This window comes from Medicago sativa, chromosome 8 (genome assembly GCF_051527215.1).
Source record: "Medicago sativa cultivar Bolivia chromosome 8, Bolivia_mono, whole genome shotgun sequence".
Taxonomy (NCBI): Eukaryota; Viridiplantae; Streptophyta; class Magnoliopsida; order Fabales; family Fabaceae; genus Medicago; species Medicago sativa.
In genome coordinates, this window is record NC_140756.1 from 67,353,383 (window position 1) to 67,372,611 (window position 19,229).

General features: G+C 32.6%; 1 protein-coding gene, 1 long non-coding RNA gene and 1 pseudogene across 3 annotated transcripts; 1 reads left to right on the forward strand and 2 right to left on the reverse strand.

The window, feature by feature from the left end:
* Nucleotides 1-235: 235 nt before the first annotated feature.
* LOC146900756 (folate transporter 1, chloroplastic-like) lies at nucleotides 236-8,438 on the reverse strand. The gene is made up of 11 exons (XM_085735970.1): nucleotides 8,266-8,438; nucleotides 8,111-8,190; nucleotides 4,071-4,159; nucleotides 3,526-3,643; nucleotides 2,813-2,906; nucleotides 2,319-2,386; nucleotides 1,816-1,920; nucleotides 1,074-1,145; nucleotides 931-951; nucleotides 752-819; nucleotides 236-477 (listed from the first exon to the last, which is right to left on the reverse strand). Exons 1-11 carry the CDS (start codon nucleotides 8,387-8,389, stop codon nucleotides 345-347), a joined length of 972 nt encoding a protein of 323 aa, XP_085592096.1. The 5' UTR covers nucleotides 8,390-8,438; the 3' UTR covers nucleotides 236-344.
* LOC146900757 (uncharacterized) lies at nucleotides 6,301-7,024 on the forward strand. The gene is made up of 2 exons (XR_015022971.1): nucleotides 6,301-6,388; nucleotides 6,478-7,024. It is a non-coding gene; the product is annotated as an uncharacterized LOC146900757 (long non-coding RNA).
* Nucleotides 8,439-10,130: 1,692 nt separating the features above from the next.
* On the reverse strand, nucleotides 10,131-18,844 carry LOC146900758 (folate transporter 1, chloroplastic-like; annotated as a pseudogene). Its single transcript, XR_015021587.1, has 11 exons — nucleotides 18,628-18,844; nucleotides 18,446-18,525; nucleotides 15,680-15,756; nucleotides 14,607-14,676; nucleotides 14,084-14,177; nucleotides 13,853-13,926; nucleotides 12,064-12,174; nucleotides 11,127-11,198; nucleotides 10,974-10,994; nucleotides 10,785-10,852; nucleotides 10,131-10,510 (listed from the first exon to the last, which is right to left on the reverse strand). The product of XR_015021587.1 is annotated as a folate transporter 1, chloroplastic-like (transcript).
* Nucleotides 18,845-19,229: the final 385 nt, after the last annotated feature.

A 19,229-nucleotide genomic window follows, 5' to 3' on the forward strand; every position in this document is an offset into this window, starting at 1 on the left:
ATAGTCTTATTCGTTTTATGTTGACACAAATGAAATACCGTTACTAAGTATTTGCGATTAAGATTCAGCGAAAATGAATTCGTTATCATACAAAGGTAACAAAAAAAATTACGTACTATATTCAAGTCCTATAAGACAAATGTGAGGAAAATATCAGATTTAAAAAATGTACAAAAATTTCTTTGATCAAATTTTACAGTATCCAATCTAGGACATGAAAAAGATGGAACACGTAGAAAGAATGCTGTCATATTAAAAAATTGCGTCCACATCGTTGGATCACATATTTTATAACACCAAAAACGAGAGAAAGAAAGAAACATCATAAAGTAAAAGGAAAATACTCAGTCGTTCCTACTAGCTAGCTTAAGTAATTTTAGAACATTTTCATAAACAACGAATGATATTGAAGAAACAGGGATATGTTTCAAGAGGCTCGGAGTGATTCCCTTGTAAAAACCTCGGAGACCTTCATATCTGCAAAACCAGAATATAATCAACGATGCAAAAACATTGCTTCAATTTGAAATTATCAAGAGCACACCAATATGGATTATGGATACGCACAAAAGTAATAATAATCTTTATAATGCATCGACAACATTATACGAGAGTCAACCTATTTGTTGCCAAGATCTAAGAAATGCAATTATCAAAAACACTTGTATCATTCTTAACTCAGATTCACCTTTCCTTGTTTGTAAATAAAGAGATAGATGCAAAATAGATCTTAACAAGTATTAATATGTACCGTGCAGTTTCTTTCACAACATGCCAACTGTTCTTATATCTTGGTATCCCATCGCTGTCAGGTCGTTGCTGCAGAGAAAAAGAAGTTTCAGTCCAACTCTGAGATTCAGAAATATACACAACTGAAAGATAAGCACTATGTAGTATCCTTATCCTTTTATGTTGTAACCACACTGGTACCTGCAAACGAGTCCCTATAACCTGAAAAATGAGGGACGAAAAACAACACGCCACATGAGAAAGTAAGTTCTTCTATGATTGATGTTAAAGGACACTAGAATCCAAATTTTTCTCCTTCAAAAGAAAACGGGGGAGAGTTGTACATGAAATGGATGGATTGGTAGTGTTGCAGCAATGGTTGTTACTGCTCCAAGAGCAACATAATGAACCGAATTCTGAGGAAAGGAATAAAATATCAAAACATTTCATATGTAAATCATGGAAAATACCTTCAGGACTTGGATATAACATTCAAATGAAAATATTTGTAAGCATAATATAGCAGGATGATAAAGTACAATATAAGACTCAACATGTCTTAAAAAACCATGAGTATGTCACATAAGATTTAAAAGATATGCATTTGTCTTAAAAAAAAACCATAATTCAACATAGCCGTATAAATAACATAACAAAAGTCTTAAAATCTGAAGGAATGATTGGTATAATAATTCAATGCATTAATTTGAACTTATGAAAAAAATTGCAAAATGGTTTGATGCACGGGCGAAAGAGCCAATATGTTCCGCCCAAGTATTATATTTCGCAACAACAAAGCCTTTCCAACAAAACCTTTAAACCTAAATCCTTCTTAACAGTTTAGCTTATAGTTTTTATTGGCTTTCCATTGCTCTATATTACTTAATGGGAATTATATAACTCTTCCATACACATGATCAAACCACATAAGTAATAATATCATAACCCCACAATTTGGATTTCATTGAACTAAGTGCCATACAAGTTACCAAATAGGTCAATCACCAGACAGTCATTTATGAGATGTAAATAGTCCATTACAAGTGAAATTTCAGAGTTAAATAGATCCAAGGTCCAATAACGTGCCAAGATTTTATCAGGGTTTTGATGTTGTATTGTACTTCCTTTGGTCTTGGAATCAACAACAGTTCTACGGAGCTTCTCGTATACTATGATGTGAGCAGCAAAGAACTGCAAAACCTTACAAAGTCAAGCAAGCTCTCTATCGATTGGTGACTCACAATTGTGTCCCGCAATATTGCTGATGTGGTAGCCACCGCAATTGATATGACCCAATTTGAGTAGGGATCACACTCCTAGAATTTAGAGATAAAGAAGAGAATTGACTGAATTTCATTGATGATTGTAATAGAGAAAATACAAGATATTATATAGGCAAAGTTATTCTAGATCCTTCCTAACAAACTAGTGAGTCACCAATCTTCTAGAACCAATTAAGTATCAATTGATCATTTTTCCTTTTAAGACTTGTATCTTTATTTAAGCTCAATTCTACACATTATAATCTTCAATTATATAATTTTCAGTGCTAAGATTGACAGGAAAAATAACAAGAGCCAGCAACATACCAGACCAGGAACAATCCCTCTGTAAAGTGCACTAAATCCTTCTTCCCTCTTTATGGTCCTAAATGCATCTGATATTTAATTTTACAGATAAAAATATGTCATGGTGGGTTAGCAATTGGTATATTGATAAATATAACCACAGTAAGCAAAATATACTGGGACTATCATGTTTTAGATTTACAGTAGTTGAAACTTGAAAGAAATGGTACGAATGCGTACGCTAATACGTTACCAGGTAGTAATTAATGACTGAATATAGACATTTAAACACAGCACATATAATTGTGCTATAAATATAAAATTTCCCACAACCTTTTTATATTTTCTAGCTCAGATTGGGTAAGGTGATTAAGAATGTTTGCGTAAACATAATAAATAAGCTATTGATTTATAGCTAACCTCTAGATCCGAGTAGAAAAGAGATGAACATGATGAAAGTTAACCCAAAAGTGAACAGTTCAGAATATATAGTTAATTTAAGATGGAGAGCAGACCATATATCCCAGAGTATGGCCGTGCCTGATGAAGCGGTGTCTGAAGCTGCAATCTTGTCTTCACTACCGTAAAAGGATTTGTGCACAAGCAAACCTGACAACAGGTGAAGGAAACCAAAATGGCTATAAGTTCAATTTCGACGCCATTCAACTTTGAAAGCTAAGCAATATCCCAAATATATGCACATAGATAAGAAAGTAGTAAAGTATGTTAGTTCCATCCTCAAATAATACTCAAGCAACAATTTTCATAAAAGCATTTCATTGTATCGCTTCTCACCACTCCTTGGGCCCAACAGAAACAAAAGTAAAAAATGCAAAACCTAGGTGTTGAATATTAGTCCATAATAATAGGAGTTTGTTTCAATCTAGTTAGTTGGTTAAGTTTGTTGCTTAACTAACAAGTAATCCCTAAATATAAGTTGTAACCATTCCTTTCATTCACTAATGAGATAAGTTACAACACATATAATTTCTTTCTGATATTCATCTGCATTTTCTCATCTTTAATCATTCTTCTATAGATTACTTAGAACGCAAGTAATACATAGTTGCGCTAACACTAGGGAGATTATGAAACTTTACTCCAAGTTTCAACAAAAAGTAAATACAAAACTGTAGCAGGATTGAACAACATATAATCTATCCAAATATCTTACTATGAATTATAAATGTTGATATCCTTTCGTAATATTGTATTTTAGAACACTCACCAAAGCTGCTGATTGAAGAGTTGCGGCAAGACTTGGCCTAAACGGCTCCTCTATGCTCTTGGCATCACTTTGTTTAGCTTCTTTGCTCCTAGCCTGTTCTTGTTTAGCTTTGCTATAACTAGAATTGTAAAAAGGATATCAACATTTAGGAGGGGAGGACTTTGGATAAAAGAAGGAGGAAAGGGAAATAGAAGGAAGGGTAGTCCCTCATCTTAAAAATATATGATTCGTAATCATTCTTTTCTTATTATCTTCGAATTTTGGAAGATCTCTTTTTCATTCTCTCTTCTCCCAAAGTCCTCTCCTCCAAACTCCCAAACAGACCACTACTAAGTTGGTGAATCTACAATAGGTCACTCTCAATTATAATGGTGACAATGATTGAATAGAAAGAATATTCAGAAAAGAGGATATTCATCTCTGGTCTCTCTCAAATTCTTTCTCCATAATGCAAAGATAAAGAGTCTGCCATCCTAATATAATACCATTCTCTCCAAGTGAGCATCAAATGTAAAAAATGAAAGGTTAAAATTTTAACTACTTACCAACTGAGATATGCACTCAATGCAATAAATGACCCAATAGTTAACCCAATAGTCTTAGTAAGAAAGCCTGCATATAGCCCTTTCAATCCCTGCAAGACAAATCACATCATGTAATAAGTAGCATAATACTTATATTTTATATTAGATATAATATAACAAATTATACGTATATTATGATATGGTATAATAAAGTATTAGATATAAAGTTTTATGTGTGTAATTTCTAAGTGTTAAAACTAGTAGTATGACATACACAAAGTATCTAAACCAGAAGTTTCTATACCTATATTAATTCACAAAAGATGTCAAGTTACTAACACCAAACCCGTCAATTATAAATGGAAACAAAGAATATGAAGTTTATGATCCTAGCTACAGACATATTAACAACTAGTTTAACACAAGGTGACCCTCACAAAAGTAAGAGCAAGCACATGCTTCCTAGTTCTCCTAGCTTGATACAATTTGTCACCAAAACTCAGTTCAAATTCATATCACTCCGTTCCTGGGATGCTATTCAGTTTCTCTTCAATCTTCATCAATACCAGAAATAAACCATAGTTCTGACTTTGGATCCGTGACTTATTTTTTAGATTATGAAGAATAACTTATGCAAATACATAAGCTTTTATGTTAATTTATAAATTCTCACTAACGAAAGTTGTATTTTTATAAGCTGTATTTCCATAAATTACCTTAACAAACTGATAACAATACATAAAAGTTTATTTATTTGCACAAATTGTTTTGCATGAGCTCAAGAATAAGCAAATCTAATCCTATTAAGTGTCAATTTTCAAATTGTGTTGGACTCATACTATGCTAAACATTTTCTTTTTTTGTTGGTAAACCTACTATGCATTGACACTTGCCATTATAGTCTATCAATTTTCGAATTGTGAAAATAAGTGTTGTTTTACAACTTTCAAATCAGTATATCTCATTATGGGTTTTTTCTAGATTACCCTCTCTTATTTAGAGGGTATTTACCCCCTCATGATATCAACCAATCAAAATGTAGTATACGTTGGCAACATTAAATGTCAAATAAATGAGTAAATTTTTTCTATATAAAAAAAAATCAATTTTAGGTAACTTTTAATACTTTTAATTTTTATTTAATTATAGACAAGATTACATTATAGGTCCTTTATCTTATTTATTTGTAACACTTTGGTCCTTTATCTTTATTTTTTTCCGTTAAGGTCTTTTATCTCTCATAAAAGCACATATACATCCTTTTTCTCATTTTCTTATTAAAAAAATACATAATTTTATTTTTTAAAATATATTTTTATTAAAAATGAAAAAAATATCCAGAAATATGATGAAGATGTTCATCATCTCCATCTTCTTTCTTTGAATCTTCATCATCTTCATTGAATCAGAAAAAATTCTACACAAATATATCTCCAAATATCATGAATTAATGTTATGTTCACCTCAAATCTTCTTTTAAACACAAAAATCAAAACTCTATAGAAAAGAGATTTAGTTTCATCACAAAAAAAAAAATAGTTATATAAATTGTCACACCGTATATTATTATTATTTTCTAACTCAATATTCAAACCCGGCATAAAAATAAACCCAAAGTTTAGAGCAGCTTTGCACATCAATTTTGTTGTTCGGAACAATCTTAACTTTTGTAAAACCTAACCCTTCCGCCAGTGACTAAGCCTCCACCATCCGCCTTGCAACATTTGTGAAATTAAGGTTTTGATTTTTGTGTTTAAAAGAATATTTGAGGTGAATATAACATTAATTCATGATATTTGGAGATATATTTTAGTAGATTTTTTTTTATTTAAAGAAGATGATGAAGATTCAAAGGAAGAAGATGAAGATGATGAACATCTTCATCATATTTCTGAATTTTTTTTCATTTTTAATAAAAATATATTTTTAGAAATAAAATTATGTATTTTTAAAAATGAGAAAAAAGATGTATATGAGCTTTTAAGAGAGATAAAGGACCTAAACGGGAAAAAATAAAGATAAATGACCAAATTGTTACAAAAAAATAAGATAAAGGACCCCAAATGTAATCTTGCCTTAATTATATTTAGTTGTTCAATCTTAATTAGTTTACACGACAAGACTGGCTTAGAACAATTAAAATTTCACATCAAATTTCTTTCATCTGAATGTCCTTAAATTTATCCGTTACATTCATAAAATTTCTTCTTCCCATTTTGATTGTTCAATTTTGTCGTTCTAAACTGCCGCATTTTTCAATTTTCGTGAGAATCGTCGTCGTTCGTTTGATTTCAAATATCGTGAGAATTACCGTTATTTCCAGAACCACGTCAGATATGGTGAGTTGATTTTTCTTTTTGATTTGATTTTTCTTGGTTGTGAGGTAGTTAATTATAACAATTGAGTAAGTCATCTGTTATACTTTAAGGATTGCTAGCAGGTGTTGCTGTTGTGATGTTTTGGGAGTTTGCTAGCATTTTTTTCGGTTGCTGCTGAAATGATTATGTCACGAGGCTTTTGTTCTTTTGTTTGGACTTAAAGACTTTGGCTGATAGTGGGGCAGGTCTATGCGTGTTAGCAAATTTTATTAGGTTGGCTACTTAAATAAAAAAAAAGTCACGATACCTGACGCGGTTCTAGAAACAACGACAATTCTCACTATAATTTGAAACTGCAGCAGTTTGGAACGACAAAATTGAACAATCAAAATGGGAAGAAAACGAAAAAGAAACAAGAATTGATCAATAGGGAAGAATAAAGAAGAAATTTGAATGAAGGAGATGTTTTTGTTCTCACGTTCGGGGTTGTAGAATGGAAGAAATTTTATGAATGTAAGTGATGAATTTAAGGACATCTAGATGAAAGAAATTTGATGTAAAAATTTTATTTGTTATAAGTCTTGTAGTGTAAATTAATTAAGATTGAACACCTTAATATAATTAAATAAAAGAGTAAATTACACTCTTCTCCCCTCAGAGATTCTTGAATTACACTCCCCTCCCCTGTTATGTTAAAATATACACTCCCCTCCCCTCTTATTCCAAACATATTAGAAAACATTTCATTCCCCTCCCTTAAGATAAGCTTGAATTACATTCTTCTCTCTTCTTATGTTAAAATCTACACTTTACTTCCTCAATAATCTAGCAAAAATAAAATAAAATAATCTAACACACTTAAAAAAAAGTACCGCGGGTCTATTTTAACATAATCAAAATTTGAATACATATTTTTCGCTATTTTTTATTCACAATTACATTAACATATAATTTTAAACCCTATTATAAAATATGAAACAACCAAAAAATAAAATTACAATAATTACTAAATACAATAAAATATGGTTATATAAAAATTAGTTTTATACTATAAATTATAAACTTAATAGCAAAATATTTAAGTTTAATTACCATTGATATTTAAATTATAAAGAAATGAATTTATTTTTCTTAAATGGTGGTTCAAAATTAGTATATATCATAAAAAAATTTATTTATGTTAAAATAGATTAAAGTGTAGTACATATTTAATTATTAAGGGAGAGGGTTGTAATTCAAGCATCTTAGAGGGAGAGGAGTGTAGATTTTATTTTTAAAGGGAGGGAAGTGTATATTTTAACATAAGAGGGGAGGAGAGTGTAATTTACTCTAAATAAAAATTAAAAGTATTAAAAGTTACCTTATGATTAAGATGAACTTTTTTATTTTTAGAAAAAATTGATTCATATATTTGACATTTAATGTTGTCTATGCATATTACATTTTGATTGGTTAATATCATGAGAGGGTAAATTACCCCCTAAACAAGAGAGGGTAACGTAGCGGTTATGACTTATTACATTTGTTAATAGCCAATAGGTAATAGAACCGGTTTTGTAAAATTGTTATATTTATCCAATTCATTTATTATTTTTCTTGATATATGACGATTATTTTGGAAAGTTAAATTGTAAGGAAAAAATCACTCAGCTATTCATATTAAATGTTCAAGAATTGAATGAGGGACGTATATGAATAATATTTTATGATCGTTGAAGTGCAGAAAAAGAAAAGAACACAAACCTCGGTGCGAGCAATGATAAAAATGGCGTGAACAGTACTGTTGTATTTAGGAAACTGAGAGAAGAGTCGACGATCATTAACTGCAAAAAAAAAAAAAAAATAGAATAAATGGTAGACAAAATAATCTGAATGACTTATATGAAAGAGCGAACAACCTTCAAATCTAGTTTGGACAATGTCAAGCGGATACTTGATGGCTAATGTAGTGAGTCCGGCGGCACCTCCAGCGACGGTGCTCTCCCATCGCAACCGATTGTGCTTGGGCGGTACGGTTGACATGTGGGAAGATTTGAGAAGAGAAAAATGGAGAATGAGAGATGGTGAAGCTGGAAGCATGCATGGTTTTTATACTTGTTTCACTCTCACTCTCAAGTAACAACTAACAAGTAGTAATTGCACGTGGAACCTCTCTCTCTCTCTCTCTCAACCTTGAGAGATTTAGATGCTTGATCACACACACATCTCTAACTGTCTAACAAACTCTAAAATTACGTGCATTTATGTGTTTTTTTTTTTTTTGTACTGTTCTTAAATTCTTTTTCTATCCAATAGTTTAATGGTGAGAAGTGAGAATTTTCTGGTATGAACCGTGTTTAATGTATCAAATGTCATTGTATCAATTGAGTTGTATTTATAAATTGTATGATTCTCCTTCAACAAAAAAAAGTTGTATGGTTCTTTATTAAATATTCATAATTTACTCAAATCTATAAATTTCTCAAAATTTGTATATCTACAAAAAGGGTATTTTAAATTAAGAAATGCAGCTAAACTTTATCCTTATTTTTATTATTATTTCTCTTGTTTACTACAAAAATTGTCTTTAGTAGCAAATTCTCTTAGCACTGCACCTTAATATTCTGTTAAAGGAAATAATAGCAAGTTTCACCCAATCTACCACAATGTATTTTTTTTTATTCTTCTGTGAAACCAAAAAAACTTCAACATTGGGGAAGATACTTTGGAGACAATTGGATGTTTGTCTTTTAAATAACTAAGAGCCACTCGTCATGTTGTGATCTAGAAACTAAATCTTTATTTGAGAAACTCTTTCCATTCTTCTTCTTTTCTGGTGGAAAAGAGGAAGTTAATGGCTTCTTTATGGGAGAGTTATGCACAGTTAAAGGTGGTTATATTTTCTTGACAAATTAATAATTATCCTTGTTCGTTTACCTACGATCGAGAAATAATATGTTCAAACAAAGGGTGCTTGACGGTGGTGAAGAACCATCTTGTGTATGGTGTCTGGGAATTTTAGAGAAAGAAGACCACTTTGTTTGTCAAATGTGACTTTGCAAAGGATATTTGGTATGCAATTTTTATGTGCCTTGGTGTACTCTCCGTAACCGTAACTCTTGGATGTTTATTTAGCTCGTTAGAAAGCTTTTGTTTCCAAGTGTGGAAAGAAAGGGGAAGAAGAATGTTGTTATTGATCTGGCATACATTGTTTATGATCAATTTGGAATTAAGAAATGACTCTTTTTTCTGCTTATAGAGCTCTAAGGTGGACCAGGTGGTGGAGGATATAAAGAGTTTGTCATTGCAGTGGTTAGTAGGTGAAAATGTGGGTTATTCGTGTCTTTTAACGAGCGGTTTTCAAATCATTGGGATTGTATTTGGGGTTGGTTTAGACATTTTTCTTTGTTGGTTGGATAGAGTACTACTTGTATTTCGTCTATTTTGATGGATCTAGTACCGCTTATATTTTTCTCCTCTATCAATATTAATTCTTTGTTTGCTGTTAAAAATAAAATAAAATATAAAAGTAAAAACAGAACCTAAAAGTCTAAAACACTTCACATTAGTTTTGTCCCACTTGATATCATTAGTGCAATGCTTGCAAAATTTACAAGATACTGGCTTTTCATTGGCTATAATATCATGGTTTCCTTGATTTGAATTACAAAATAATGTCACTTGAGACCAGTAAATGAGTGTTAAGCGGGAGGTCCAAGGTTGATCTCTCGAAGCTATTTTAGCTACATCCGCATCGAAAAAAATACTAAGTATTCACCTTAAATATTCAAAGGAAATGGAATATTTCTCCTATAAAGGTTAAAATGACGTGCGATCTTTTGCCCATATAAGGTCAAGTTCTAGATTACAAAAGGGTCAAATAGTACAGAAATTTCGTTGATCAAATTATCAGTATCCAATCTATGACATGAAAGATATTGAACATGAACTTGTGGCAAGAATGCTTCTGATCTCTAAAAATTGTATCCACATTATTGAGTGGTTATGCAATGCTATAAATATAAAATATTCAGTCCTTCCCTCTAGCTGATTTAAGTAACTTTAGAACTTTTTCCATAAACGATATATGCTATTGAAGAAATTGGAACGTTTTTCAGAAGATTTGGGGTGATTCCCTTGTAAAAACCTCGGACACCTTCAAACCTGCAAGAACACAACATAATCAACAATGCAAAAATATAATGGTTCATAATGAAATTTACAGCATACCAATATGAATTATGGATACACACAAAAGTAACAATAATCTTTATAATTGATCGACAGTGTTATACGAGGAGTCATGTAATTTTGTTGCCAAGGTCTAAGAAATGCAATTATCAATAACATGTATATCATTTTAAACCAGTTTCACCTTTCCTTGTTTGTTAATGAAGAGATAGATGCAACATAGATCTTAATGAGTTTTAATATGTACCGTGCAGTTTCTTTTACAACATGCCAACTGTTCTTATATCTTGGTATCCCATCACCGCCAGGTCGTTGCTGCAAAGAGAAAGAAGTTTCAGTGAAGCTTTGAGATTCAGAAAGTTACACAATTAAAATTTAAAAGGTAAGAACTAAGTATTAATGTATTATCCTTATCATTGTAACCACACTCTGGTACCTGCAAACGAGTCCGTATAACCTGAAAAAGAAGGATGAAAAAAAACAGCATGCCACGTGAGAAAGCAACTTCTTCTATGATTGATATATTATGTTTAGGGACACTAGAATCCAAATTTTCTCTGTTAAAAGACAAGGGGAGAGAGAGTTGTACATGAATTGGATGGAGTGAGAGTAATGCAGCAGCTTTTGATGTTGCTCCAAGAACAGCATAATCAACAGATTTCTGGGGAAACGAATAAAATATCAAAACATTACATATGTAAATTATGGAAAGTACCTTGAGAGCTTGAATATAACATGCAAAAGAAAATATTTGTAAGCATAAAATAGCAGGATGCTAAGAATACAATACAAGACTCAGAATGTCTTAAAAAGTCATGAGTTTGTCACACATTTCAAATATATGCTTTTGTCTCATTTAAAATGTCCCAGAATTCAACATAGCCGTATTAACAACTTAACAAAGCCTTAAAATCTGAAGGAATGATTGGTTTAATATTTCAATGCATTAATCTGAACTTACTAAAAAAATTGCAAAATGGTTTGACGCAAGGGTAGAAGAGCCAATATGTGCCGTACAAGTATTATATTTCACAACAACAAAGCCTTTCCCACAAGGTGAACCTAACTGCATAGTTCTAGTGACAAGAATATCCTATCATAAATCATGTCTAATGACAAACTATTTAATTCTAAGACCTTCTAACAGTTTGGCATAACCCCACAATTTGGAGTTCATTGACAATTGACCTTTATATAATGAAACTTTACGCATGAAAATAGTGATTAAGCTAACTGACGCAAATAATATAAGCTTAAATATATCAGGACCAAGACAGATTATGATCTAGTAATTCCAGCCCAGGTATCCATTATCCACGTAAAAGCAGCAACCATGTCCATAAGGATCATGATTATGGATGTGTCATTTTGATCTACCAATATGGAGTAATGATGCATAGGAACAAGAACTCAATGTCATTCAAGTAACCAAAAAGGCCAATCACCAGACTATCATTTATGAAATGTAAATAGTCCAGTACAAGTGAAATTTCAGAAGTAAATAGATCCAAGGTCCATTAACATACCAAGATTTGATCAGGTTTTTGATGTTGTATTTTACTTCCTTTGGTCTTCAAATTGACAACAGTTTTACGAAGCTGCTCGTATACTATGAATTGAATAGCAGCTTGAGAGATCTGTTAAACCCCACAGATTCAAGCAAGCACTCAATGAACAACAAGTAGACATTTAAGATCATAATTTTGTTAATATTTAATATAGCCAGTAGCCTAGCCATCAAGATTTAAAAACAAATAATGGTGTCATTAGATATAAAATAATCTATAAAAGCTTGACAAATAACAAACTAAAACACTTAAACAAAAAATTATCAGAAGGTAATGTCTTATATAATTAAATTTTCATCCATGAATTCCATGTTATCAAATACAAATAAATGTGAAATCCACCCAATGAATGGCATTAGATGACAAGAAGATTGTTCATTTACTCGAAAGTTGAACACCATCCCATTCTGAAAGTGCTTTATAGATTGTTAATTACACTGCTAAGGCAAAATGTTCCTAGATTATAAATATTTTGGACAGTGGTCCTTAAAATGTAATTTTCCATGAACTTTTCATGATAAATATATATCATGTTAATATCCTATATTTTGGACACTATCAGTGTCTATGTTTCAATGTGTTTGTGTTCGTATTTGTGTTTGTATTCGTGTTTGTATTTGTGTTTGTATTTGGGTTCCTAACAATTGGTCCGACCTGCCGGATCTTCGAGGAATGTCAGTGTTCTTAGAGATGGAGGTATCACAAATGGGGAGTATGCCAACTTTTACAGGGATAAACCCCATTGGGTGGGCAGGGTGTCTTGCAAGGGCTGAAAAGATTTTTGAGGTGCACGAAATTCATAGGTTCGATCAGTTGCAACGGGCTTTCATGAGCATGGAGGGAGAAGCCATGCATTGGTTCAGTTCTTGGTTCCAAGAAGACTTTGATGCAGACTGGAAGTCATTTTCCAAAGCTCTGATTAGAAGATTTGGGACTCAGGCAGAGAAGCCAATGCAAGAAATTCACAAGAAACTGATAGTGTTATTAACATCAGGACAGAAACAACAAAAGAATGAGATGTTGACTGAAGAACGATGGAAGACAACACCTGATCAGGAGAACGAAGAATCAAAGAGTTGTTCCTCAGATAATTCAAATAATATTGGGTATGTGAGTTTCCAACAGTGGGACCCAGGGGTGACAGCTCTTACTCCCTGCATTTGTGGGATCCAAGTGGCAGCAGTCATGGCAATTAAAATGAGAGTATGTTGCAAAACCGTTCCTGCACTTATTCCTTACTACATTGGCAGGATATGCATGTGGCAATAATGAGGACATTCAACCATCAAACCTACACGAATACAGTAAATGTCAACCTTGAGACAAGGTTGTTTTGAGGAGGGATGTATTGTTAGGATATAGAATAATGGTTGATTACGGTACTTAAAAGAGTTATTATAGAAGTTAGTTAGTTATCTGAGGTTGTTATATGGCTATTTGTATAAATAGGAGAATACAGTATAAAGTTGATCATGTATTGTAGTCATATGACAACAAAATGACAAATAAATTCTGTAACGTTTAGCAGAAATTGAATGAAGGATCCACTGTGATGTTTCTGATAGTCTAAGGATTTAACTGGTGGATTCAAGTTCCTAACGGCTAGTTGCAACAAGTGTTACTGTATTATGTTCGTTGAAGAAGGAAGACCTTTAACCATGCACAATTCCACATATTACATGTAATCTTCCATTAATATTGAAGGCGGTAAGATTGACGGGCAAAATACAAAGAGCAAGCAACATACCAGAAAAAAACCAGGAACAATTCCTCTGTAAAATGCACTGAATCCTTCTTCCCTCTTTATGGTTCTAAATGCATCTGATATTCGATTATACCGATAAAATAACATCATGGCAGGTTAGCAATTGGTATAATGATGAATATAACCACAGCATGATTTGGGTGAGAGGGATAAACGTCCCCACCAAGTGTAAAGAGTTCAAAATATATAGCTAATGTAAGATGGAGTTCAGACCATATAGCCCAGAATATGGCCGTGCATGATGAAGAGGCGTCTGAAGCTGCAACCTTGTCTTCACTACAAAAGCAGGATTTGCGCACAAGCAAACCTGACAACAGGTGAAGGAAACCAAAATGATTGTAAATTCAGTTCTGACACATTCATGAATGTGCCACAGTATGATTGGTTGGTTTTGGATCCCTAAACATCCACCTTTGAAAGCTAAGAAATATCTCAAATATATGCACAGAGATAAGATAGTAGTGATGTATGTTAGTTCCATCCTCACACAATATTCAAGCAACGATTTTCATCAGGGAATTCATTCATCTAATACATACCAAAAGCATTTAATCGTATCACTTCTCACCACTCCTTCGGTTCGAACCAACAGAGATTATGAAACTTTACTCCAAGTTGCAACAACAATAAATACAAAACGCTAGAAAGACTGAAAAACATGTAATTTATTCAAACATCTTACTATGAATTATAAATGTTGATATCTATTCATAAAATTGTATTTTTGAACACTCACCGTCATCAAAGCTCCTGGGCTTAACTTCTTCACTTTGCTCCTAGCATGTCTGTCTTTAACTATTCCATAGCTACAATTGTAAAAAAATAAAATATAAATGGGGTGATGAGTTTGATCTTCTAGGAAAGCAAAAAGATGGACCAGCAACAATTCAAAAATTATCAAGGGAGTATGTTTCCTCCAACTCATGAGAGCTTTTGCTACACCATAAACGTACTATAATCCCCATGTAACTAACTAACTGAAGTTAGTTAGATATCTTGGGGTCTGTTTGAGGGTTTAGGAGGGGAGCTTCGGAAAAAAGAAATAGGAATGAAAGAGTTTATTTTTCTTCATAATACAAAATCTCCCTAATATAGCTCAAAAAAAGTATTGGAGGGGGATTTTGGAGGACTTTGAAAATTGTTCAAATCTTTTCTATGTTGTTATAATACTTTCGAAATTAACAGTATATTAATCATAAGCATTCTTTTCTCATTCTCTTCAAAACCACTCTCTCGAATAAGGTTGAAGATTTCTCTTCAATTCTCCCTCCTCCTCTTCTCTCAAAGTCCTCCCCTCCAAACTCCCAAACAGACCCTTAGTCAATAGGTGAATCTATAAATAGGCCACTCTCAACTGCAATGGAACAATGATAGAATAGAAAGAATAAATTCGGAAAAGAGAATAGTCATCTCTCTCAAGTTATCTCTCTAGGATAGTTTACAATTTCTAATACGGCATCAGAAGTATTAGTAATGTGGTGAAGTTAACAGTATGGGGAGGGAGGGGGGACAATCCTTCGACATGAAAAACAAGCATGCCCTAACAAAGTAGTCCTTAGCTACTAATGAATAGTGAGTGTCATGTGTGTGTGTGTGTGTGGGAGAGAGAGAGAGAGAGAGAGAGAGAGAGAGAGAGAATCACACTCACTGAAACAAGTTAAAATTTAACCAGACGGGATGCATACTATACTACATGCACAAACATCAGAATGCAAACATAAAGAGTCTGCCATCCTAATATAAATAATATCATTCTCTCTAAGTGAGTATTAGTTGTAAAAATGAAAGGTTCAAATTTTAACTACTTACTAAAAGACTAATAAACTCCATGAAATAGTTGCGCCAAGAAGCCCAGCAGGAAAGCCTGCATATAGCCCTTTCAATCCCTGCAAGACAAGTCACAACATGTAAGTAGCACATTATTAGTAATTAGTATGACATACGCATAGTACCTAAACCAGAAATTTCTCTCCTATACGTCAATTTACTAACACCACGTCCGTCAATTATACGTGGAAACAAAGGACGCGGAAGCCTGTGATCCTGGATACAGAGATAGTAACCAACTAATGCACGAGATGACCCTCACAAAAGTAAGAGCAAGCGCGTGGTGAGAAATGAACTCTAAAGGCTTGAGTTAACATTCATTAACCGACAGGGACTAGTGACCCTCACAAATATGGGCATGACTAACAGCCTAGACACTCTAAAACAGCTAGCATATTATATTGGATGCTTCTAACCTACACAATTCAATCATGCTTGAATTTCAGTATCAATAGTACTGGGATAGCACAATTGTTTGAAAAAAATATACTGTAGTATTATATAATGACTAATGCTGACTTAAGAAACAATGATGTCTTTAGTCGTATAATTTAGAATTTGTATTTTTATGTTAGCATTATATTAAGTTTGCACGTTGTATCTTAGCTCATTATGTCTTGTAGAATATACAATTGGTCCTATCCGCATGTCAATGAGCTGTTGTTATTCTATACATGTCCTACACATGCTTCCTAGCTTGATACAATTTGTCACCAAAACTCAGTTCGCATTCATATCACTAAGTTTCTGGGATGCTATTCAGTTTTCCTTCAATACTGACCAATACTACAAGTCTACAAACCATAGTGCTGACTTTCTCTTCAATCATCACAAATACCAGAAACCATAGTTCTAACTTTGTGTATGTTCTATTAAGTGCAAAATTTTTTGAATATTTGTTTGTCTCATAATATTTTAGATTCAATTTTCTTTTTGGTTATAATGGCATCAGTACGAAGTTTTCACTATCGTTTTAATGTTGACTAATCTTCTTCGAGGAACCTGTGGGAGCACACAGTGTGGGTTCTCCTTTCCCGACTGGATTTTTTTCCTACGTAGAAGTCAGAGATCGAACCTAACCTTTGATCATTTCATTAAGGAGCTTAAGCCCCCTACCACTTGGACTAATCCATCGTTAATACTTCATACTTAAGTATAGGCAAAAATAAAAACATGTCTAAATTTGTTGGACTTAAATATAAGGAAAAAAAAATCTAAAGTTGCTGAACTCAGATATAAGCAAGTGCAATTAATCTACCCTCATTTAATACTATTATTCAAAAAATATCCTTAAATTAATGGTGGGAAGAGATGATCATCAATTAGGGTAAGTTAGTGAATGAATTTAAATTTTTTACATGAAATCAAAAAAATTAAATGCACTTAAATCAAAAAAATTAAATGCACTTAATCAACATCTTTTTTTTTACCAAACCAACATCTTTTTTTTTTTTTTTTGCCAATCCACATTGGCTCAGTTGGCAAAAGGAGCGGGCCACTTCCTTGCAGAAGGTTGTGTGTTCGACTCCCGCTGCCGATGTGAGGATGGGATTGGTGGGTGATCTGTAAGTACCTCTATAAGCGCTCTTGGGAAGAGATTCCTCTGAGCCCTGAGGCCTGCCCTGACCCTGGTGGTTACCGGAGCCGAACCCACCTAAACTTTTTGTAACCAAAAAAAAAAAACCAACATCTTTTTTTGGTGGTGGCCGGGGTTCGAACCCCAGACCTTGCATATATTATGCATTGTCCCTACCAACTGAGCTAACCTCACAAGGACAAAAAACCAATGTCTTTAATAAGTGTGAAAATACTTTTTTTTTTTGCTTATAATTGAATCAAGATAAAGTACTATTATCTGTCACCATGCGAAAGTATTAATGTAACTACTTGAAAGAGCGGGCTTGGGTATTTCAATTGGTTTGAGTTAGAGGTCCATAGTTCAAGTCTTAACAAGGAAAAAAAATCTAACATAACAATTAACATACTAAACATTTGTCATTCAAAAGAAAGAAAAAAAACCTACACCCTCTGATCACAAATATAAGCAAAAATTCATGTTTTAGATTCATTCAATAAATAATGTATGTGGTCTTTATTGTAGACAACATACATTATTTATTGAATGAATCTAAAATATGGATTTTTGCTTATATTTATGACCGAAGGGTGTACTTGATTGAGAAATTACCTACATCATATATTATTTAAACTATTTTATCACTTTTGTAATATTATTTAAATTATTAATTAGTTCTTCCGTTTCAAATTATATGTCACTTTAACAATTTCACATAGATTAAGAAATGTAGTTAACGTTGTATAGAAAAGAGTAATTGTTACTTGTTTTACAAAAATATTTTTCATTAATTGTATGGAAAACGTAAAGTAAAAGAATTGGAAAACGATAAAGTAACATATAGTTTAGAACAAATAATTTTGGCTAGAATGACATAATTTAGAACGGAGTGAGTAAATAATTAGTTAAATCACATTAAAATTGGTACAATTCACAACAATAAGAGAAAGTGAGAAACTATCTACAAAAATAGGACCAGTATTGGAAGAAAAAAAAATCTTACTTAAACATTTTTTTTTCTTTCAATTTTATCCTTCATTAAATTATTTTTTGACATTTTAACGTTATTAGCCAATAAAAGTGATATTTACAAGTTTATTTTCGGTTCAAGTTAGTCTTCCCTCTTATATTATGAGTCAGGTTTAGGGGAGCTAGCTAAGAAAAATACAAACCTCTTTACGAGCAATGGTGAAAATGGCGTGAGAAGTGTTGTTGTATCTGGGATATTGAGAGAAGAGTCTACCATCGTGAACTGCAATGCAAGATGATCGATCATTGAATAGTAAAAAGTAAAGTAAAATAGGTTATATTATATTATATGAAAATTAAAAGAGTGAAAGAGAAATAGAGGAACCTTGAAGCCTAGTTTGGACAACGTCAAGGGGATACTGTAAGGTGATGAAGGCGAATCCGGTGGTTAAGCTGGCGACGGGGTACTCCCATTGCAACTCATTCATGACTATGAGTATGAGGGGAGAAAGAGAGTGATTTCAGTTTCAAAGTTGACAATAGAAAGAAAAACAATGGAGAACGCGAATCTGTACTTTTCTCACTCTCTCCCGTCACGTCGCTATCACTTAACACTTTCATGCAAGAATCAATAACTGCACTTTCTCCTGTCACGTGGGACCTCTCTTTCTCACTCCATCAACCTTTGACGAGAGAAGCTTGGAAATTTGGATGTTTTTGCTCTTGTAGGTCACATTACATACTCACTCTCTAAAGTGTGTGTTTGTTTTGGCTATGCAACCATTAAAATTGATTTTTTTTAAAAATTTTTGTGTTAATCTTTTGGTTTTTAGATGCAAGTGATTTTGATGATCAGAGTTTGACTCCAGGTAGAAATAGTTTTATCAAAGTGTAATAGAAATAGTTGTAACAATTGATAAATTTTAAGTTGAAAAAATTACTTTTTAAACTTCTTATCAAATGTCATATGACACTTGTTAGCATTTT

Bases quoted from the DNA above. Each gene is read 5' to 3' on its own strand.
- LOC146900756 (XM_085735970.1), bottom strand. From the start codon at position 8,389: ATGTCAACCGTACCGCCCAAGCACAATCGGTTGCGATGGGAGAGCACC. The intron at 1,146-1,815 runs GCACGTTATTGG...TCCTTTCCTCAG, and splicing joins AAAACCCTGATAAAATCTTG to AATTCGGTTCATTATGTTGC. The intron at 478-751 runs GTACATATTAAT...CTGGTTTTGCAG, and splicing joins GTTGTGAAAGAAACTGCACG to ATATGAAGGTCTCCGAGGTT.